Source organism: Sminthopsis crassicaudata, chromosome 3 (assembly GCF_048593235.1).
Source record: "Sminthopsis crassicaudata isolate SCR6 chromosome 3, ASM4859323v1, whole genome shotgun sequence".
Taxonomy (NCBI): Eukaryota; Metazoa; Chordata; class Mammalia; order Dasyuromorphia; family Dasyuridae; genus Sminthopsis; species Sminthopsis crassicaudata.
Genome location: NC_133619.1, coordinates 432,877,753 through 432,900,820, shown reverse-complemented (window position 1 = coordinate 432,900,820; position 23,068 = coordinate 432,877,753). Strand labels below are relative to the sequence as shown.

Genomic DNA, 23,068 nt, shown 5'->3' with positions numbered 1-23,068 from the left:
GTAAGGAAACAGTTTTTTCCTTAATTTTACTGGGGTTATTCTTTGTTTCTGTTATTTTCTTCCCATGTTTTCTACTATAGCTTTCAAAGATTTTTGTCACTAGTTTGCATTACTAAGGATCAAAAAAATCAAAACTAGTAATAATGTCCACCATTAATTTCCTGTAAGTTTTCCAACTATTTCTTGGGGCTGGAAATTTATTGGTATTAGAAGTACCAGAAATAGTCAGAAATCCTAGAAGAAAAAGGCAACTGAAAAAATATTTATTTAACTTTTTTCCTCTGGTTTTACCCATAATAATAGAATCAGTTCAAGGGACAAAATGATTTTGTATTGTTTTGAAATTGGGTTATCTTTCTTGGGAGAGTCCAGATTTGATAATTTTTATTCTGAAGCCACTTGTCTTCAGTGTTCAGCCCATGACAATTGTCATAGATTAATGAGGGAATAGACTCTACTGTGAGGCTTCCAAATACTTTAAATCCTGGTATTTAATGCAGATGAAAAGAAAAGAACTAAGTGTACAAAGTCTGCCATAAGACTTATTGTTGAATGAAACATACTTTTTTAATGGGAGTTTTCAGGGCCTTATAGTTACAAAACTACAAGTTTAAAAATCCCAAATGTAGGGAAATGGACCAACATATAAGACCCAGGTCCACAAGCTAGATAACAGTGGGGATACTATACTATGAATTCCAATTATATTTCAAGTCATTTCTTGTACCAAGATCTTCCATCCAAAGGATTGTTTTTTCTCTATCAATATGAGAATTCAAGTTTGATGTGGAGAGACTACTGAATAGTTAAATTCTAAACTAAATCACTTTTCAATAGATTCAAATGTTCAAATAAAACTAGATCAGTCTCTTGAGGGTCCTTTAGATGAGGAGCTAATGGTTGGCCCTTTGGTGACTTACTTAAAAACAAATATAAGCAACATTCAGGATAAAAAAAAAAAACTAATAAAAATAATTAAACAAAATATGGGTTGCACTTTTTATTTGGGTGCTCTTTAGATAATAGGTATTTTCCAGAGCTGACTTGGAGTAGAATATTGCAGTTCAGCCAGAACCTGAGCAATCTTTGGAAAATGAACTTTGAAAAAAAAAATTTATCTGAGCATTTTATCCATTGAATTTATGAAATTTCTGCTGAGCTTATGACCGCCTAAAATTCCTTAAATCTACTCAGGAACAGTTTATCTGATAAAATTCAACCTTATATATTGGCCAATACAATCTTAGTGCTAACCCACTGCGACCTGGGCATTCTAACGCTACCATTAGAAGTATAATTCATTTCAGTGAATTAAATTGCTTCAGTCGAAGAACTGAAGCAGTATGGAAAATAATAACAAATTCTAAAATATTAAAAATATAAAAGCACAAATATGAAAAAATGGAAGCAGAAAGCAAATAATGGAAAAGCATGAACTGTTACAGATGAAATAATGAGCAGTGGATAACAATAATGTTTACATTTGATTCATTTTATGTTTACAAGATAAACCTTTTATATATTCTCATTTTGTTTAAAAAAATCATATTCACAAACCATCACTAAATTTTTTCTTCCTACCTTCAGGTTTTTTAATCTTTTCTACTTTTTTAGGCTCTACTTTAGGTTCTTCTTCTTCAGTCCTCTTTCTAAGAACTTTAAAGACAAAAAGGTTTATTTGTAAACCATGAGGTGATCATGAAGACAAAGATGAAGTTCACATTTAATGTACAAAGCACAGGGAAACAGACAGCATGCAACTTAGAGCTCTGGAATGTATAGTTATAACAAAGAAAGCCAAAGGATCCAATGATCATTAGCATAATTGTATTTATATGCCTTCATCCTTCCAATTAAATACTGGAGAGAGAAAAAAAAAACTCCAGTACTATATTAATTTAAACAGCACCACATTCTAAAAATATTTTAAAGTATTAGTTACTAAAAGATAATTCTTAATAAGCATTAGTGGTGTTTGTATAAGGGATACAATATAATAGATTCTTTGAGGACAATGTTCTAATGGGGTTCTTAATTTGGGATCCATGAACTTGTTTTTAAAATACTGTGGAAATTATTTTAATATTATTCAAATCAAAATTTCAATCCTGGTAATCTTATATATTTCATTTTATATATTTAAAAACATTATTCTAAGAAAGGATTCATAGACTTTATCTGATTGTTAAAGGGATCTATGCAGAGGCATACTGGTAAATGTTTAACAACTGGCTCTCTGGGGGGGGATATACACATACATGCATATATATTTATATATGTGCATATATTCATATTTATGTTTACATGTATATATGCATGACATGCTTTTAAGTTTAGTTTGCATTATTAACATTTTTCCATCACTTAAGTCTAGACATTCATTAAAAATAATAAATCAAGTCTTGATTTGTAGCATTTGCCAATTTCCAAGGTATCAATGTTCATACCAAAATTGTAAAACTCCTAGATCCATGAGTAAAAAAAAAGTTAAAAACCCCTGGAATAAGGAAGCACAGGAACCAAAACTATGAAAAATTCCCCTTAAATCTTGCTTCTTTGTTTTAACAATGTGCTGTTAATTCAAAACCATTTTACAAATAAGAAGTGAAGGTTAATTACATTCTAGTATTACTCAGATTAGGTTTTCTCTGTCATTCTTTAACACTTATGCATTAAATTAATGGTTAGATATTTTTAATTGAATGAAACATTCTGCTCTATGGATTTACTTATTAGATGCTAACACTGTAAATAATATACTTTTTATTATTAGTTTATAACATTATCATAAATTTAGAGACTTCATTTTTAGTAAAAAAGATATCCTAATATTATAAACTTCAAAAATTTTGAAAGTCCATAAAGATTCTGTCTTCTTTAATGATTTTTAAAAGTTTATATTTCACAATGTTAATTTATTTAATATCAGTTTAATTCTAATTTATTTCAAATATCAGGAAATATATTTTTAAAAAAGACAGAAAATCTTTGCAAGCCTTCAAGTCTAACTTCAGAGATTTCCAACTTGATATGATGCTGAATATACTATACCGCTTTTCAAAACAACTTCTTCCTTTGGCTTAGGTTCAGGTTCAGGAAGTAATTTTCGAACTTTCTTTTCACCAGGTGCTTAAAAGAATATGATTGCAAATTGTGAAACTATTTTAGAGCATTAAAAGACCAAACATACTCAAGAAATAATATTCCCTAAACAAATTGTTTAACTATATATCATCAAAAGCAATTATGATATACAAGCATATCATCAAATTATGATATACAAGTATATTTGACATGTACAATAAATATTATGCTTTACATTATCATTTAAACTTTTCTTCTAAAAATGTCCATTACCTAGCTTTATTGTGAAATTTTAGGCATACTAGGGGATTGATAATTATATAAAAATACTAACTTTCTGAATTCAACATGATGAGCTTGAGGTTATATGCTTATGACCACAATGCAGTATGATAGAATTCATAATACCATACAAAATTTGTCATTGTTAATCTTATTAAACTTCTTTTTAAAAGGGTTTACTCTTATGTTTCAGCTTGGGGTAGAGATGACTCTGGACTCAATCCCTAAGATTGGGTCAACTAGCTGAAAGTTCTCAAGATTCTATCAAGCTTAGCAAACTTTGTGTATGGTAAAGATGACATAAAGTACCTACTGATAGAGAACCAATTTAGGTACATAGCTAAGTATTGAAAGATTTGTGCAGAAGATAAAGTGCAGAACATCAAGTAATGAAAAATAAGATCTATCCCAAGGCCTAAAATTCTGTGTTTTAAGAGGTTTTTGTACAGTAAGGGTTAAATTTAACCTAATATTTTAAGCTATTTGGCATGAAATTAGAATCACTGACCAAGGCAGGAATTACGAATTTCTATTAGGTATTTGTTTTTCATGCTTCAGATGAAACATTTCTGTTTTATTAAAAAGTACTTATTTGATTAAAAAGAACCTCCTTTCATTTTTAGTATAATATAATTTAAATATACATAAAAGCCACATATAAATGATTATTTTAAAAGAATTTACTTATAATAAACAACTAAATATATTTTATTAATGTCTTATAAGAATACTTTTAGACTTAAAATTAATTTTTAAAAATTTATGATGAAAAAATGTATTATCCTTTAATAACTTTTTCATAGGACTTGATTTGCAATTCTTTTTAACACCAAAGTAGTTTCATGGTCAAACATGATGGTAAGCAAAATGATTTTTATTCAATATAAGGTAGACTTAGAAAAATGCATTTTGTCCCTTCTTATAATTTACATTTTTGATGTGGGTGGATTTTATACAACATAAATCCTTTTAAAATGATTATTTTACTGTAGAAATATTATTATTTTACTGTAGAAATATTAGTGAGCTCTGGGAATCTGATTACACCATCATAGTAGTCTGAACAGTTTAAAGCATCTTAAAGAATTTTAATACCTTATTTTGTGAAACATCATTATACACAATTTATATAAATAATAAAGTATGGATACAAAATATTTAAGTGACAACCAAAGTCAGTGAATCGGCGGCAGAACCATTATCTCTAAACTTTAAATCAAATTCTAATTATATTCATTCATAGAGTATTACCATCAGCTATTTACTGTAAATAAATGTAATTTTATTTCCTCTGTTAAATGAGGGAACGGAATTCTTCATTAAAGCTCTACTATGATGCCTCATTTTGGAATAAGGCACAAACTCTGGAAAGCCCTACAAACTGCACAGGCTTATCTGAGACAAACCTAGTTAAAAGTCAAAAAACTTTATCACCATGAGGCTGGCTATCAGATGATAAGGAGTATCGACAATAATGAAGATTTTTAATAATAGCAAATCATGAAACTAACACATGGAGGAGTTGAAACCCATTTTGGTGGGAAAATCTCCCACCAATGAAATTATAGTTCTATCATTTTTTTTTCAAGAGATGTGTCCTAATTTTATTTATGAATATAATTTTAAAAACGAAAAACAGAGCAGACAAAAGCACCTTGAAATTATTGATCTGTAATTTCACTGGCTCTTTCTTAGGACTCATACATTTCAATTTGTTGCACTTAAATATTTGTGGAATCAAAAGGAAGCAAATTAAATGTATTCCTTGACAGAAAATCCTGAGAAAGTTGAAGAGATACTCCTCCCCTAAACTCACCAACATGGACAGTAATAATCTTCAGTTATGTAAAAGAAAACTTCTGCATTAATTTTTATAATTTTGTTAAAATGATAATATAGAAGTGAAAAAAACTAAAAATTTCTATCAGTTTGAAATCAACATTTCCACCTAAAACATTTCTTTCTTTCTATTATATATTATCAGACATCCAGTAAAGGTGAGTTGAGGAAAACACAATGAAAATTTATCTGTATATTTCCAATGCTTAGATAATTGTTAGAAAATCAAGATAGTAAAACTCCAATGATGTTTTGGCAGGAATTCCACAAAAAATGAATAATGAATAATGTTAGCATGATCATAATGGATCCACAAAGCAATATTCTATGGAAACAAGAGTTCTACAGATACAAGAAGAGCAGAAAGCATAATAGAGGAGCCTAGATATAAATATATTTTCCAAAATGACCAGGCAAATTTTAGAAATATATTTAAAATAAGACAAAAACCATTAAACCAGTATTATCTCTAATGTATATGAACATATTTTCTGCATTCATAAGATACCTTTTAGAGGAGTAAATTCCACCTTTTCTGGAGTTTTTTCTGGAGGTTTTTCAGGAGGCTTTTTCTTTACAACAGCTTTAAAGAAGATGATTGGATTTTTTTAATAGCTGCATTTTGAAATGACTATTCAGAAGACATTGAAGAAAAATATCTCAGCCCCATTCAATGTTAAGAGCCATTCAATGTTGAGAGCCATTTAAGAAGTGCCAAAGAAGACACAGAAAGCATTCATACTGTCAAGATATTTTAGCTGCAGCCAGAATTAGAGATGGAAAATTAATTTCAAGACTGTTTCAGAAAGATTATTTTGATTTTTTGAAGTGTTAAATTCTGAAGGCAAAAATTTTTCATTAAGTATAAGTTATATAATCCAAGTTAAGATTTTTTTGCCTCATGAGGCAATGATAAATGAACAAATGAATGCCCCTTCCAAAGTATCTTGCACATAGTAGGCACATCGATGTTTATGAAATTAAATGCAGCTAAAAAGGTCTTAATTTATATTGTAGCTGATTAAACTTAAATCTCCCATTGTTGCTGAAGTAGAAGTGAAAGAAGCTCAACTATCCCCAATTTTCCCTGGTATTTTGGATTGAAGATAAGAGATTGAGGTAATTATTTTGCCATACTTCTGGGTCTTATGTTATCAGAAAATGGCAAAAAATATATTTAACTTTGATATAAACTTTGGTATTCTGTTCCCTTATCCTAAGGCCAATATGATATTCATTACTATTCCAAGAACAATTAATTTCTCATTATTTTCTCATAATTCAGTTGAATTACATGGATTTCAAGAAGGATATAGAAATTCTACATAATGTCACTGGAAAGCCACCTCCTCTGTAGATAAGTAAAGATATGAAAAAACATAAGAATGCAGGAATACTTTTCAAGTATTCCTTTAAAATTGGGGTGACAGAAATATCAATCCATAACAAGTGATTTTGTCTGACAAATCTGGTAACACAGCATGACAGAATGCTCTTACTTTAAGGTACTTAAATGTTTAAAATATTTTATATATATACTCTGTGTATGTACATGTATGTATTTTAAATCAATATTATAGAACTTCGATAAAAAATAGAAACTGAAATGTAAAGGATTAAAGATCCTGGATGATGTCTGAACCATCTCTCTTTTCCTATAGCCAGATTACCGTCATGACATTAAAATAAAAGTTGGATGATATCATTTTGTGTTTAGTACTAAGAATCTTTTTTTTTTCACCATGTTTCTGAAGTTACCAATGAATACTTATCAGGTTTATGGTACCATAGAAATGGTTTTTTCCTTATGAAAGTTTGGAGGGACATAGCATTCTTCAAAAATAAAATTCTGACTTTGGTATGAATTTCTTAAAGCAATACTGCTTTGAAAGCATGAAACACCCCAAAAGACTCACATACACATTCCTCATGCTCAAGACCACAATAATAGGCAAACAGGCATGGAAATCAGGCTATAAAGAACCACAATAATAGGCAAACAGGCATGGAAATCAGGCTAAAAAGAATTCAAGAAATTAGGATGGAATGCTCCAGAATCAAGATCTTATAAGACAAATGAAGAATTTGTGAAATAGGCACTTTTTAATAGTCCTTGCATCAAACATTTTTTGATGGGCACTAGACAAAGCCTATTTCTTCATTTGCTTTCATGTTAGCAAGATTAAGCAAAGCTTCAAGAAATCATAACCTTACCTACCCCCATCTCCCCAAGATGATGTTATTTCTCTTGACTCTCAGAAGTCCTATCTTTGTAACACTTTAATTGCATATCTTACAGTCTACCTTGTATTAGGACCATTTGGTACTTCTCCCATATCTTTACTAGATTAGAATTTATATTTCCAACTCTTAGAGCACTTAGGATAGTCCCTTGGGTTTATCAGGCACCAATAAATGTTTTTTTTTTTTTGGAAGAAAATTGAGGCACTAGCATCAGACACAGAAGACAAGCTCCTGGTTTGGTTTAAATAAGCAATAAGTAATAATGTTTAAAAGAATACACTTCCAAAATGGTTTTGGAAGTATTAAATTCAATTAGAAATTTTGAAGCAGGTTAAGAACACTTTGAAAGTCATTCGCTTTGGTACCTTTAAGCTGGACCGTTTGTTCTTTGATTTCCTCCTTTGGTGGAATAGGGGCCCGTGGTGGTGGTTTGAATTTTGGTTTCTCAGGAATCTTCTTTTCTGGTTCAGGTTCTATTATTTGATAGAGCATTATTGGAGAGTTAGTAGATATATATGAAAGCATGTTGAGATGAGAAAAGATGCCTTTTTATCTATGCATAACATGAAACAAGTAGCACATTTCTATACAGAAATGAGATACAGACTATTTTCATGACATGAAACATTTAGACGAGCTACATTTGACATGAAATATACTGTACAAATGACACAGAACTATAAGAATTTAGTGAACATTGAAAATAACAGCATATCAAGGACAGATTCAATGAGACACACATATGGTGGCATACTATGAAAGAGTACATATTTCAAGATGAAAAATAAAATGGGGGATGGCATAGGTTTAAGCCTAATGATCTGAATACCTTTCACGGGTATTTCTTCAGGTTCTGGCTCAGGCTCTGGTGCCACAGGCTCAATCTGCTTTATGATTTCACGTTCTTTAAAGAATATTGACAAGGGATATGGGATAGTCATTTTTAAAGACCACAGTATTAGCAGCATAATCGTCTTTTATCATGATTTGTGATTTTACAAATATAATACTTTGTCCTATCCTTTCCTTATTCCCCAAATTAAGAAAATTAAGTAAACTTGCAGAGTGAAAAAATTGTTTCCTTCCCTCAAAGTACCAATTGTATAAGATACAGACAGACACCACAGTTAACAAACACACACATGCCCCAAAGTTCATAAGAGTTGCAAAATGTGGGTAAAATATTTTTTTGCCTCTAGACAGAAACTCAAGCATATTTAAAGGAATTTTTCTTTTTTTAAAAGATTGATTTATATATTTTATGTACTCTGAGGAGACATAAAATAAAAAATTTAAGACATTCTTAGTTGTACGTTGGCTTTTCAACAATTTTGGTTTTCCCATAGTAGTGGTCCAGATTATTTTGTTCTAGGCTAGGGGAATCATCCATCCATCCATCTATCTATCTATCTCTATCCATCCATCTATCTATCTCTATCCATCCATCTATCTATCTATCTCTATCCATCCATCTATCTATCTATCTCTATCCATCCATCTATCTATCTATCTCTATCCATCCATCTATCTATCTATCTATCTCTATCCATCCATCTATCTATCTCTATCCATCTATCTATCTATATGTCTATCTATTTATCCATCTATCTATTATTAGCAATAAATGATCACAAGTATTTGAAAGAGAAAGTGATAGAGGACTAGACTACTTTGAGATTTACTATTACAAATATAGCACCCTTTAAATATTTTGATATTTTCAACACAAGATTTTACATACAAGTTTTAAAAATACCTTCAGTAGGAGGAGTCTCCTTTCTATCAATGGTTATGGATGCTTTTTCTTCATAAATAACCTCTTCAGGAGACTCTTCCACTTGAAAAATATGATTTCACTTTAGAAGACATCCTAAACCAAATCTGCTACAATTCCTTTAATGCTATGATACAAAATAGCAATGTCATACTTGACACAAAACCCCCCGTTAAGAAGACCCTTAAGTTCCAAGCATTCAAGTACTGTCCATTTCAATAAAGCAAGAGACAATGAATGAATACAAGATTCAGTTCTGTGGTCAAAAAGAGATAATTAAGAAGAAGACTTGATGGTGATCTATTCATGATTTAAGTAGTAGTAACTCTGGGTACCTTGGAGTGGTGGAACTTCTGGTTCTTCAGGAACAGCAACAGAGACGACTTTCTTCTCTGGGACACTTATCTTGGGTACTTCGGGCACTTTAAAGATATTAATTCCTTTTATTTTTAAGAATTTAAGAGGCACACAAAATTCTAGAAGGTTCAGAAGAAGTAACACAAAAGAAAGCTCTTCATCTGACAAGACATCATTGGACAACATTCTATAGAACTATCTCAAAGCATGACATCCACAGTGGTTATGGTAGCCAGTGAAGTGTTAGTTTTTAATTCTTGTTCCTCGGGTCTCCTATCTCCTTTTCTCTTCTGCTTTCAGCTTCATTCATTCACTTATTCATCATCAAAAATTTATATTGAATATCTATTACATACAGAACTTCCAACCTAAATAAACACTCAAACAATATGCAACTGCCAAAGAAAGAGAGTCTTTTTTTCTTCATGGCATATACCTTTAGTTGGTGGAACTTCAGGTTTTCTGGTAACAGTGACAGGTTCCTTCTTTGGTGGGACAACTTTCTTGTGGAATCCAGGCACTTTAAAGATATTAGTTTGTTGGTGATTTTTTAAAAAGAATTTCAAGAATTTACAAAGTATTAGGAACAGAAAGAAAATCAAACTTACTGGAATAGAGTTAATATTAACTAGGACAAATCAAAAGTATTATTGGCTATGAACAGGAAATAATGACATAAAGAAATGAAACCACACAGAATAACAATAAACACAGCTTATGAGGTTTTACTAGACTATCAACGATTAAAGTAAGAGAGTGGTTTTTTTTGTTTTTTTTTTTCATTATTATAGCAATAATAATGCAGATACCTTTAACTGCTGGTGCTTCTGGCTCCTTAGGAACAGGAACTTTCTTCTCTGGAACAATTTTCTTTGGCACCTCAGGTACTTTAAAGATATTAGTTTCATTTAATTTTTCAAATTCAAAAGACATGGAAAATAATTTGAAAAAAGTGATACACATATCTAGATAACATATTGATCATAACAAACATTGAATATAACACAATCAAGGAAAATGATAAAATCACAGACATCACTACGAGAAGGCCCAAGTATAGCCCACTTTCTTATCTCCCACCCTCCCCATTGACCCCTTTCTAAAATGTACCTTTAGCAGGTGGCGGTTCTGGTTTTTTGACAGCAGGAACTTTCTTTTCTGGGATGACCTTGGGTACCTCGGGCACTTTAAAGATAAGAGCTTCTTTTAGATTCATTTATATTTAAAAGTTTCACAAATTGTATTTATCAGACTTGGAGTATCAAGAAAGTTGATTGCTGATGAACAGAAGGACTATAAACATGCACACTGTCTGGGTAATAGCCTCATGGTTAAGATAATACCTAATATCATATTGTTTGCATTCTTGGGGATAAAAATTAACTTTTGCCTGTTCTTTCTCCCTTTTGTTTTTTAAACTTTCAATTCTATGAAGGCAAAGCATTTATCTAAAATTTTGATAACTTCCTCAGAAAATACCACATTGCTCTGCATACTGTAGGTGGCTTAGCAGATGCATGGTGAGTGAATTTAATTGCTAAACAAAGGGATCTGAAAAGCTTTTTAAAGCTATTATCTAATTTTCAAGGGATCAACAGTTTTCATGCCCTTCCTGATCTTTCTTAATACTCTCTGATTTTATCTCCCTCTGACTTCTATCTCCAAATCATCCTATGTATATTTTATTCATATATAGCTGTTTGCATGTTTGCATGTTGCAGTCCCTAGTAGACTGTGAGTTTCTTCAGAGAAGGCAAATTTTTTGCCATTTTTTGTATCCTCAGTCCTTATCATACAATTGGTAAATAAATGATCGTTGACTTGACTTCAAACAAAAAAGCAGAATTTTCTTTCTTTTCTTAATAGAAAGACAAACAATAGCTTTTTAATGGAATCAAAGATTTTCCTAAATATAATTATTATTGGCTTATACCTTTAGGTGGTGGTGGTGCTGGTTCTTCAGGAATGGGGACAGGTGCTTCCTCCTCAGGAGCTGGTATTTCCTCCTCTTCTACTTCAGGAACAACTTCTTCAGGTTCTTCATATACTTTAAAGATATTAGTTAATTTTAATTTTATCTTTAGCTTTGTTCAAAGTTAACTTGCTATATCAAAAGACACAACAATGTCAACCACATAATTTGTAACTTTTGTCAGACAGACAGGTATACATATACACACATACATATAATCTCATATTTTAAATGGGAAGAATCACATCATATAAGAGTTTAACATTTTAAAATTGAATAACATATGAAGAATTGACATTTTAAACTAGAATAGCATTTTTGTCTTTATTGGATTCCCTGTTTCTATCACTGGATTAATAAAAAATTTGGAATTATCTTTTGACTTTTCTTTTTCTTTCTGTCTCTTTGCCTTTCTCTGTCTCCTCATCTACATCCAATCAGTTGCCTCTCTGATCATTTCCTGAAATATATTCTGTACCAAATTCAGGTCTTCATGAACTCTTCTTACTGGACCACTAGATCATGACTAATAGTCTTTTAATCTTCTTGTCTTTCAATTCTCCCTTTAAAATTTTTTCATATGGATATCAAAGAACTCTTTCTGACAAAAGTTTAATGCTAGTTTGATTAAAAATTAAAATCTACTCAAGTTTCTGTGCATTTTTTCTTATTTGCATGAAGAAATATCCCTCTTTGTATATGTTTTTTTCTCATTCATACCTACGTTCTGCCCTCTTATTCTGCCCATTCATCTATCATCCTCCTCCTTTTGTGAACATATTATATGTCTATGTATATATATATGTGTGTGTGTGTGTAATATTATGTTTTATATATATATATATCTATCTATATATATATATATATATACATATATATATTTATAATAGAGAAATCAGGTTTCCTTTTGGTCTGTGAGCTATATTCAAGATTGTTTTGATCAGATAAATCACACTTTCAGAGTTAGGAATTCTCAGAGCTAATTAAGAGATCTAATGAGACAAATTCTTTAAGAAATCATTAAGCAGAAACAAGAGAGTGGAAGCAAATAAATAAGTGGGCCCAAATGTACCTTCTGGTGGGGGAGATTCCACTTTCTTGGGAACAGGAACAGGAACAGGAACAGGTTTCTCTGGAACTTCTGGCACTTTAAAGATATTAGTTAATTTTACTTTGGATCAGTTGAGAAATATGTGACGTTTACTTGACTATATAAGTGAGGTTCTGATTTTGTACAACTGCCTAGGTAGCTGACCCAAAGATGGCAAGAATTAATAACTGAAGAGAAAAATCTGCCACTGTGAGCAGATAAAAAAGTGACAAGAAAAGAATGTGGATTGTAAAGAATAATTCTGTTCAAACACATCAATGAAACTTATCAAAAAATGCTTAAGAAATAAGGGGATTTTTTTGATCCTATCTTTCAATTAAAAATGCAATTTAAAAATTATAAACATAATATCAAGAGAGCACTGAGAAAAGATTTGATACAAAAACAAATTTCAGGATCAGAAGAGAATGGTTTTCTTCAGAGTTTTCTCAATAGTCTGTACCTTTAGCAGGTGGGGCTTCTGGTTTTTTGGGGACAGCCACTGGCACTTTCTTTTCAGGAACAGCTTCTTTGGGAGGTTCAGGCACTTAAAAGATATTAGTATTTTTAATTTTAGGATTTATAATCATAGTTGCAGAAAAAAAGTAATTTTTAAGACCCACAGAATCCTCCTCCCATGTCCTTCCCCTTGAACTCAAAAACTTCCCAACACAATCATATACCTTTGACAGGTGGAGTTTCTATCTTTTTGGAAACAGGAGGGGGAATTTTCTTTTCTGGGACCACTTCCTTAGGTACCTCAGGCACTTTAAAAGATATTAGTAGTTTTACAAATTAAAGACTTGAGAACAAATAGAAAAAATCAGGTACATTTACAGGACATAAAGATGTGAAGAACATCATTAGTTATAATGAGTACCTTTTGCAGGTGGGCGCTCAGGTTTTTTGACAACAGGTGGAGGGGCTTTCTTTTCTGGTACCACTTTCTGGGGTAGCTCCGGCACTTAAAAGATATTAGTGTTTTCATGTTTTAGAAACAATAAAACAGGTAGGAAACATAAAATAACAGCACCATGCACAGACTTTTAAACACTTGTGGTAAGGATCTTTTTCTGAAGGTAGGATTTGGTGTTTAACATGAATTGTTCTTCAATATTTTCTGATAACCTATTCCAATGTAATTGGTTTCTTTGGAAATCCTATGTAGTTTATTTTATGCATTTAAAGATAATGTTTTGAAATGAGAATCCAGCGGTTTTACCAGGCCACCCAAGGGATCTGGGACACATAAAAAGGGCTAAGAATCCTGACTGAATTAGAAATTTTTGAGCAGGTTTCACAGATACCTTTGGGTGGTGGAGGGGGAAGCTCTGGCTCTGGCTCTGGCTCTGGCTCTTCATATGTTTCCTCTGGAGCAACTTCCTCTGGTTCTTCATACACTTTAAAGATATTAACTAATTTTACTGTTAAAATTTACATAGAAACCACAAAAATAGTTTTGGCTGAAAATTCATTCTCTAGACCAAAAAAAAGACAGGTAGACAAACTTCCTTTCCTAATTTGGTTTGGTTTTGCTCTGTACCTTCAGGTGGTGGAGTCTCTGGCTTGGGAGGAGCAGCAACAGGCACCTTCTTGGCTGGTACAGTTTCCTTTGGAACCTCGGGTACTTTAAAGATATTAGTATATTTAGGTTTAGTTAAACTCAAGAAAAATAAAAACTATCAAGCTCAGTCATATGCAATGAGTATTTTTAACAAGTGGCACTTCTGGCTTTTTAGGGATTCTGTTCAGGAATTCTTTAGGGGTTTCAAGCACTTTAAAGATGTTAGTATTTTTATACTTATAATAGTTACATTTACTAGAAACATATATTTTTATTCCCCCCCCCAAGAGAGAAAGACATACATTCCTTAGCCAGAATGACTGGTGACTGATACCTTTAACTGCTGGGGCTTCTGGCTTTTTGGGGACCATTACTGGCACTTTCTTTTCAGGGATGACTTCTTTGGGAGGTTCAGGCACTTTGAAGATATTAGTATTTTTAAATTTAGAAATGGTGAAGACAGATGCAAAACATCAAAGAGTGAAGTATATGTTTTTTAAGCATAGAACTTTCTGAATCAGATGAGTGCATAAATACCTTTAGCAACTGGGACTTCTGGTTTTTTGGGAACAGGTGTTTTCTTTTCAGGGATGACTTCTTTGGGAAGTTCAGGCACTTTGAAGATATTAGTATTTTTACATTTAGAAATGGTGAAGACAAATGTAAAACACATCAAAGAGTGAAGCATGAAAATGTTTTTAAGCATAGATTTTTTTGAATCAGATGAGTATACATAAATACCTTTAGCAGGTGGGATTTCTGGTTTTTTGGGAACAGGTGTTTTCTTTTCAGGGATAGCTTCTTCAGGAGGTTCAGGCACTTTGAAGATATTAGTATTTTTACATTTAGAAATGGTGAAGACAAATGTAAAAGACATCAAAGAATAAAGCATGAAAATGTTTTTAAGCACAGATCTTTTTGAATCAGATGAGTATACATAAATACCTTTAGCAGGTGGAACTTCTGGTTTTTTGGGAATAGGTGTTTTCTTTTCAGGGATAGCTTCTTCAGGAGGTTCAGGCACTTTGAAGATATTAGTATTTTTACATTTAGAAATGGTGAAGACAAATGTAAAACACATCAAAGAGTGAAGCATGAAAATGTTTTTAAGCATAGATCTTTTTGAATCAGATGAATATACATAAATACCTTTAGCAGGTGGGACTTCTGGTTTTTTGGGAACAGCCACTTTCTTTTCAGGGACAACTTCTTTTGGCAGTTCGGGCACTTTAAAGATATTAGTGATTTTATAATTAGACACTATGAAAATCAGTAGAAATACCCAGGTATTTTAAAACGATGACATTTCTTCAAAGTTAGTACAATAGTAACATATACCTTTAGCTGGTGGCATCTCTGGTTTTTTGGGGATAGCCACAGGTACCTTCTTTTCAGGAACAATCTCTTTGGGTGCTTCAGGCACTTTAAAGATATTAGTAATTTGACATTTAGCGACGAAGAAGGGGAAACATTGTCTATTTTCACATGAAAGACAAATTTAAAGGGCAGATGGGTTCTGTTTCCCAATTCCCTCAAGGAATAACCTAGATAATATATACCTTTAGCTGGTGGAGGCTCTGGCTCTAGGGGAATAGTTACAAGCACTCTCTCTCTTGGGATAACCTTTTTAGATGGTTCAGGCACTTTAAAGGTATTAGTGGACATTATCTAGTAGAATTGCATCATATAGTGGGAAAAGTGTATTGGTTTAAATCCTGGGTTCAAATCCTGACTGCTATTTCGTACCTTTGTGACGTAAGGAAGATTGCTTCTTCTTTCTAGGCCAGTTTATTTCTTTTCTTTTCTTTTCTCTTTCTTTTTTCTCTCTTTCTTTTCCTTCCTTCCTTTTCCTTTTTTCCCTTTCTTTCCTTCCTCCTTTCTTATTTCCTTTCCTTCCTCCTTCCTTCCTTTCTTTTCTCTCTCTTTCTCTCTGTTTCTTTTGACAAGTCAATTGAGACTAAGTGACTTTCCCAAGGTTACACAGCTAGTAAGTGTTAAGTATTTGAGGTCAAATTTGAACTCGGGTCCTTTAGACTTCAGGGCAAGTTCTCTATTCACTGGGGCATCTAGGTGCCTTTAGGCCAGTTTTCTCAATGATAAAAGGATAGGGTTGGACTCAATGATATTCTAGGTCTAAAGGCAGATATGTTTCCCCCCATAATCAGAGTAATGGGAACAAATATCTTTAGCTAGAAGGAGTATTAGTTTTTGGGAAACAGACAAACACTTTCTTTTTAGGGACAACGCCTTTGGGAGTTTACAGATATTAGTATTTTTATGCTTAGGGGGTCCAATGGTGATTTTCAGGAGCAGAAAAGATGTTTCTTCAGAATGAGTTCACCAGTGATATATACCTTTAGCTGGTAGTGCTTCTGGTTTTTTGGGAACAGGCAACTTCTTTTCTGGGATGACTTCTTTGGGAGCTTCAGGCACTTTAAAGATATTAGTAATTTTTATACTTAGGAGTTATATTTTTCAACAGAAACATCAAAATATTTTTGATAATAGAAGACAAATATTTTCCTCTTAGTAGCAACATATACCTTTAGCAGGTGGGGGGACAGTCACAGCTACTTCCTTTTCAGGGACAGTCACAGCTATTTCCTTTTCAGGGACAGTCTGAACTATTTCCTTTTCAGGGACAATCTTTTTGGGAGTTTCTGGAACTTTGAAGATATTAGTATTTTTTTTTTACATTTTGTAGTTAGCAGAATAAATAGAAACACACATCACATTTGTACAAAAAAAAGTAATTTTTGTAGGCTAGATAAGCTTTTCCCCATCTTCTCCCACAGGTAGGTAGGAGTTCTGGCTTTGGGGGTCAAGCATAAGCATTTTTTTTTCAGGGATAATTATTTGGAGCACCTCAAGCATTTTAAAGATATTAGTATATACATATGGGTTATGAAGTTTAATAGAAAAATCAAAATTGTTTAAAAAACAGAAGATAAGACATCCCTCTTTCAGAATTAGTTCAGCAGTGATTATATCTTTAGCTGGTAGAACTTCTGACTTTGGGGACAGCCACAGACATTTTATTTTCAGGGATAACTTCTTGGGGTATTTCTATCACTTTCAAGATATTAGTATTTTTATATATCAAAATATTTTCAAGAGCAGAAGATAAGACACCCCTCTTTTATAATTATTTCAGCAGTGACCTATACCTTTAGCATGTGGGGCTTCTGGAATTTGGGGGACAGCCACAGGAACTTTCTTTTCAGGGACGACAACTTTGGGAGGTTCAGGCACTTGAAAGATATTAGTGATTTTAAAATTAGGAACTATGTAGGTCAGTCGATATATCATTCTGATTTATAACAGATGAGAAATAACTTCTTCAGCATTATTTCACTGAGGACTTATACCTTTAGCTGATGGTACTTCTGTTTTGGGGGAGACAACCACAGGCACTTTCTTTTCTGGGACAATCTCTCCAAGACCTTAAGGCATTTGAAAGATATTAGTATTTTTACACTTAAGGGTTATGTTGTTCAACATTTTCAACAACAAGAATTCATTTTTCATCTTTCCAAGTTACTTGACTAGAGACATATACCTTTGGCAGGCAGCACTTCTGACTTTTTGGGGACAGCCACAGGCATTTTCTTTTCATGGATGACTTCTTGGAGCACTTCAGGTACTTTAAAGATATTAGTATTTTATACTTAGAAGTTATGAAGCTTATTAGAAAAACAAAAATAGTTTCAGTAAGAGAAGACAAAACATCTCTCTCAGAATTAGTTTTCAGTAACCTGTACCTTTAGCAGGTGGGGCTTCTGGCTCTTGGGGGACAGGCACAGACAATTTCTCTTCAAGGAAAGTTTCTTTGGCAGGTTCAGACACTTGAAAGATATTAGTAATCTTAAAATTAGGAGCTACAAGGATCAGTAGAAAGTTCAATCTGATTTTTAAGAGCAGATGATAGGACATTTCCCCCCCATAATTACTTGACTAGTGACATATACCTTTAAACGGTGGGGCTTCTGGTTTTTTGGGAACAGCCACGGTCACTTTCTTTTCAGGGACAATCTTTATAGGAGCTTCAGACACTTAAAAGATATTAGTATTTTTATATTTAGAGATTATGTTGTTCAACAGAGACTTCAAAATATTTTCAGTAACAGGAGACAATATATAAATCTTTCCAAATTACTTGACTGGTGACATATACCTTTAGCTGGTGGAACTTCTGGCTCTTTTGGGATCTTCATGGTCATTTTCTTTTCAGGGACAACTTCTTGGGGCACTTCAGGCACTTTAAAGATATTAGTATTTTTATACTTAGGGGTTATGAAACTTAAGAGGAAACATAAAAAATAGTATTGAGGATAGGATATCCTTTCATAATTGATTTAGTGGTGACCTATACCTTTAGTAGGTAGGGCTTCTGGTTTTTGGGGGACAGCCACAGGTACTTTCTTTTCAGGGACAACTTCTTTGGAAGGTTCAGGCACTTGAAAGATATTAGTAATTTTAAAATTAGGGGCTATGAAGATCAGTAAAAACGTCAATTTGATTTTCAAGAGTAGAAAACAAGGTATTTATTTTTCTTTTATAATCACTTGACTGATGACAGATACCTTTCACAGGTGGGGCTTCTGGCTTTTTGGGGAGAGCCACATGTATTGTCTTTTCTGGGACAATTTCTTTGGAAGGTTCAGGCACTTAAAAATATTAGTGTTTTTATAAATTAGAAGTTATAAAACAATAGAATACACGAACATTTTCAGTAACAAAAGACAAGACTTTCTTTTAGATTTACTTGACTGTTAAGTATACCTTTAACATGGTGGAGTTTCTACTTTTAGGGAAAAAGCAACAGATATTTTCTTTTCAAAAACAATTTTTTTGGGAACTTTAGACAATTAAAAGATATTAGTTTTTTATATTTGGAAATTAAGGAGGTTCAACATCGACTTGACAATATTTTCAGTAACAGAAGACAAGACATTCTTTTTTCCAAATTACTTGACTGGTGACATATACCTTTGGCAGGTAGAACTTCTGGTTTTGGGGGGACAACCACAGGAATTTTCTTTACAGGAACCACTTCTTTGGGAACTTCAGGCACTTTGAAGATATTAGTAATTTTACAAGTAGGAGTTAGACATAATACATACGGTATAACACTAATGTTTAGTAAGATTTCCCCCCTCAAAATTAATTGGATTTGGAACATATACTTTGAACTTGTTTTATTTCTGGCTTTTGAAGCTCTTTTCTTTCAGGGATAGATTCTGGGGTAGATTCAGGCACTTAAAATTTGATATTTTTATTTTTAGGGGTTATGAAAAACCAGTAGAAACAACTACTATTATTCATACAAAGTTATTGTGAAGTTGAGAAAGAATTTGGTCCATCCATAATATGATAAGTAGCAATATATACCTTTTGGTGGTGACCATTCTTGCTTTTGGGGTACTGGCACAGTCATTTTCTTTTCAGGGACATCTTTGGGATACTCAGGCACTTAAAAGATATTAGTATTTTTACACTTAGCAACTATGAAAAGCAGTTCAAAACATTCATCATACACATAACACTAATTTTCAAGAATAGATTTTTTTCCCCCTTTCTCTAACCTAAATTAGATAGTTGTTGATGTGTACCTTTAATGGGCAAGGTTACTGGTTCTCTACTGGCAGGATTGACATTCTTTCCAGGGAGAGTTTTCTTAGTCACCCAGGTATTTAAAATATTAATTTTGATTTTAGAAATCATAAAGGGTTTAAAAAATTCTAGGAGAGCAAATACATCTTATGTTGGCTTTTAATTTTTTAATTTTAACCTTTTCCATTTCAGAATCTGTTGAGTAATAGGAAGAAATTTCTATTCTGGATGTTTAATAATTGTTGGTACATATTCTACATGTTCTGGCCTATTCAGTAATGTTTAGGGGAAGGACTGATATATAAAATCTAGGAATTTACTACATCTTATATTTGTTGTGATACAATTTGCTTTAAGAGAGCTAGCTTGGCATGTTGATTGGAGGACTAGCTTTTGTATTAGTCTGGATTACATTCAAGTTATGTAACTATATGAAAGTCACTTAACATTTCAGTGCCTTAGGCAGTTCTATTAAGCTGCTAAGGTATTGATGAGTTGCTGCTCTGTAGAGAGAAGATAACCACATTGGGAATACCTTACAATGAGAAAGTCTGATAAAATCACAGATAACTATGAAGAAAAAAAATCACTTGCCTTACCATGCAATATCTTTTCTTTTTGATTTATTATTTTAGCTATTTAGTTTGAAGGGAATGACACAGATTAATGTGTTATCTGGGACTTCTTTCTGTACTTCAGGTACTACGAAAGGAATAAGTATTTTACATTAAGGTATAGATAAGGAAAGGGACAGCTAGATGGTATGGCACACTAGGTCTGGGGCAGGAAGTATCCAGTCTCAGATGGATAGAGCACTGGCCTTGGAATCAGGAGGATCTGAGTTCAAATGAAGCCTCAGAAACTTACTAAGTGAGTGAATGGGAAAAATCACTTAATCCTTATTTGCTTTACTTTCTCATTTGTAAAATGGAGACATACTGGAGAAGAAACTAGCAAATATTCCAGTATCTTTACCAAGAAAATACCATGGACAAAGTCTTCAGGGTCATAGAGAATTGGACACAACTAGATGACTGAACAACAACAAATATAAAGACTATAAAACAGAGAAAACACTTTTAAAGATCTCTGGATATTCTTTTTAGTATAGAGGGAAAAAATATATATATATATATATTCCTCTCTCTATACATAAGTATATAAGGAAATAATTCTTATGGATGTTTTTAAAAAGCTTTATATATTCTGGTGTGTTTTAAATAGTTTAAAATGAAAGGACAAAAAATGTAAAGTGACAGAATCAACTTGTAGTTTTAATAGACTTGTTTTATATAATATTATGGAACAAGATTAACTGTGATTAAAACAATTAGGATAATATAGTTGATTAACTTCTCATTTCCCTCAGATTACTCTCTAAGGCTATAAATTGGAAAGCATCTTATTTGGAGTTCTTTATACCTTGATTTGGATTAGAAGTGAATAGTTTATCAATGATATCATATGCACAATATAGGAAAAAAAAGAAGTATATCATATTTCTGACAGGACCTTAAAAGCAGAAAAAGATCTCAGGGGCAATATAGTTCAATTCCTTAATTTTTACCAGAGGAAATTGAGAAAAGTTAAGTGATTTATTCAAGGTCAAATAGGTTAGAGGTAGGAGTTCTCTGACACTGGAGCCAGTGTTCTTTTCCCTGGACTACAGTTACATTTAATAGAATTTCTATATTATACTTATTGTAGAAAATTAATTTGTTTTTAATAGTATTTATTGTGGACCCCCCCAAAATTGATTCATACTAAATTTCTGAAATTTCCATATTACCTATGCTTATGGAAAGTTGATTCTCAGCTGAGGTTCCCTGAGAGGATCTCAGCACCACTGGATGGGAATCAACATAAATTTCAATCCCACATTTTCTGTCTCAAAGAAGGTGAAACCAGGCTTTGATGTCACAAGAGGTTGATGTAATTTCTGTTCTGAGAGGAAAAACATTTGGTCCTATCTTTGGACACTCTCTTCTAATGATATCAATGGTCTTACTTTTAGAAGTCGCAAGTATATAAGGAAAATTCTATACCCCAAGCAATTTTCTATTGAACAAGTTCAATTTTGTTTTCTACATTTGTGTAAATGATTCTTGGGGACCTGAACCTTGTGGAACTTTGGGTTTGGGGAAAAGTTTCTTCTTTGAAATAAACTCCTTTGACCCTTTAGTAACTTTAAAGATATTAGTGTTTTTATATTAGGCATCACAGATAAATCAAAGGCATCTTTAAAAGCACACTTAAGTGACTTTTCAAAGCAAAGACAAAAATTTAATTTTCTTCCGACTGGAACAAAGGAGGAGTAATACCCGATATTGGGAATTCGTCCCTCTTAGAACCAGCAGAAAGTGCTTCTTCTGGAGCACTTTTCTTGGAAACCTCAGGCATTTAAAAGATATTAGTATTTTTAGATTTGGAAATTTCAGAGACATACTCAACTGGGACCTAAGCTATTGGTACATCATACATTTTTTAAAACAAAATATAATGTGGAATTTTATCCTCAGGATTTATACCTTGTGCTGAAGGAGCTTCTGGCTTTGTGAGCAAATGTGAAGGCAGTTTCTGTTCTGGGATAGCTTTCTTGGATACATCAGGTGCTTTAAAGATATTAGTAGTTTAACATTTAGTAGTATAAAAATATGGAAGAAATAGTAAATGTTTTTCTCTGGACTACAAAAAGGTTTTTTCTTCAGAATTTGATTATTTAAGGATACCTTCTCTTGGAAGTTGCTGTGTTATGTTTGGAATAGGCTCCGATATCTCCTCTTCTTGGATGAATTTTTGGGGTACACTGGGTTCTTTAAAGATATTAGTATGTTGAGAAAATATTAAGTTAGAAATTAAGAAGATAGAGAAAATACTATACAAGCAGATACAGCATGAAATTTTTCAGTCTTGAAGTCAAAGATCTTCTGGATTTGGTATTGGTGAAATGTACCTTTAGCAGATAAAGCTTCTTTCTTTTTAGGAACAGTCAGAGATATTTTCTCTTCTGGGATGACTTTCTTAGGCAGTTCAGGCACTTAAAAGATATTAGTAAGTTAACATTTAGGAACAATGAAGAGAAATGAGAAATATCAGGAACAAAGAAAACTTTGCTTCAGATTTAGATCATGGCTGATGACTATCTTTTTTGGGTTAGGATTCTTTACTTTTAGGAAATATAATAGATTTTTTTACTTTCAGCACCAATTCTTTGGGCTGATAAAAGATATCAATTTTATAGACTTGGAA

At 32.4% G+C, this 23,068-nt stretch overlaps 1 protein-coding gene and 1 long non-coding RNA gene across 2 annotated transcripts in view; one reads left to right on the top strand and one right to left on the bottom strand.

Moving 5' to 3' along the window:
* TTN (titin) overlaps window positions 1–23,068 on the bottom strand; it is a 322,669-nt gene that overhangs the window by 127,137 nt on the left and 172,464 nt on the right. The window contains 28 exon segments of the mRNA XM_074302990.1: window positions 1,582–1,656; window positions 3,052–3,129; window positions 5,714–5,788; window positions 7,815–7,922; window positions 10,390–10,467; window positions 10,691–10,765; window positions 11,514–11,627; window positions 12,625–12,699; window positions 13,106–13,189; window positions 13,326–13,409; window positions 13,523–13,606; window positions 13,950–14,042; window positions 14,186–14,269; window positions 14,541–14,624; window positions 14,744–14,821; window positions 14,948–15,025; window positions 15,152–15,229; window positions 15,356–15,433; window positions 15,545–15,628; window positions 16,561–16,638; window positions 16,750–16,872; window positions 17,374–17,457; window positions 17,575–17,649; window positions 17,766–17,849; window positions 17,968–18,051; window positions 18,175–18,258; window positions 18,381–18,464; window positions 18,579–18,662. Coding sequence (XP_074159091.1) covers window positions 1,582–1,656; window positions 3,052–3,129; window positions 5,714–5,788; window positions 7,815–7,922; window positions 10,390–10,467; window positions 10,691–10,765; window positions 11,514–11,627; window positions 12,625–12,699; window positions 13,106–13,189; window positions 13,326–13,409; window positions 13,523–13,606; window positions 13,950–14,042; window positions 14,186–14,269; window positions 14,541–14,624; window positions 14,744–14,821; window positions 14,948–15,025; window positions 15,152–15,229; window positions 15,356–15,433; window positions 15,545–15,628; window positions 16,561–16,638; window positions 16,750–16,872; window positions 17,374–17,457; window positions 17,575–17,649; window positions 17,766–17,849; window positions 17,968–18,051; window positions 18,175–18,258; window positions 18,381–18,464; window positions 18,579–18,662 — 2,367 coding nt within the window.
* The window catches only part of LOC141562809 (uncharacterized), a 95,563-nt gene that overhangs the window by 15,552 nt on the left and 56,943 nt on the right, over window positions 1–23,068 (top strand). Inside the window, exon 3 of the long non-coding RNA XR_012488259.1 lies at window positions 11,520–11,615. This is a non-coding gene — a long non-coding RNA (uncharacterized LOC141562809). The remainder of the gene's footprint in view (window positions 1–11,519; window positions 11,616–23,068) is intronic.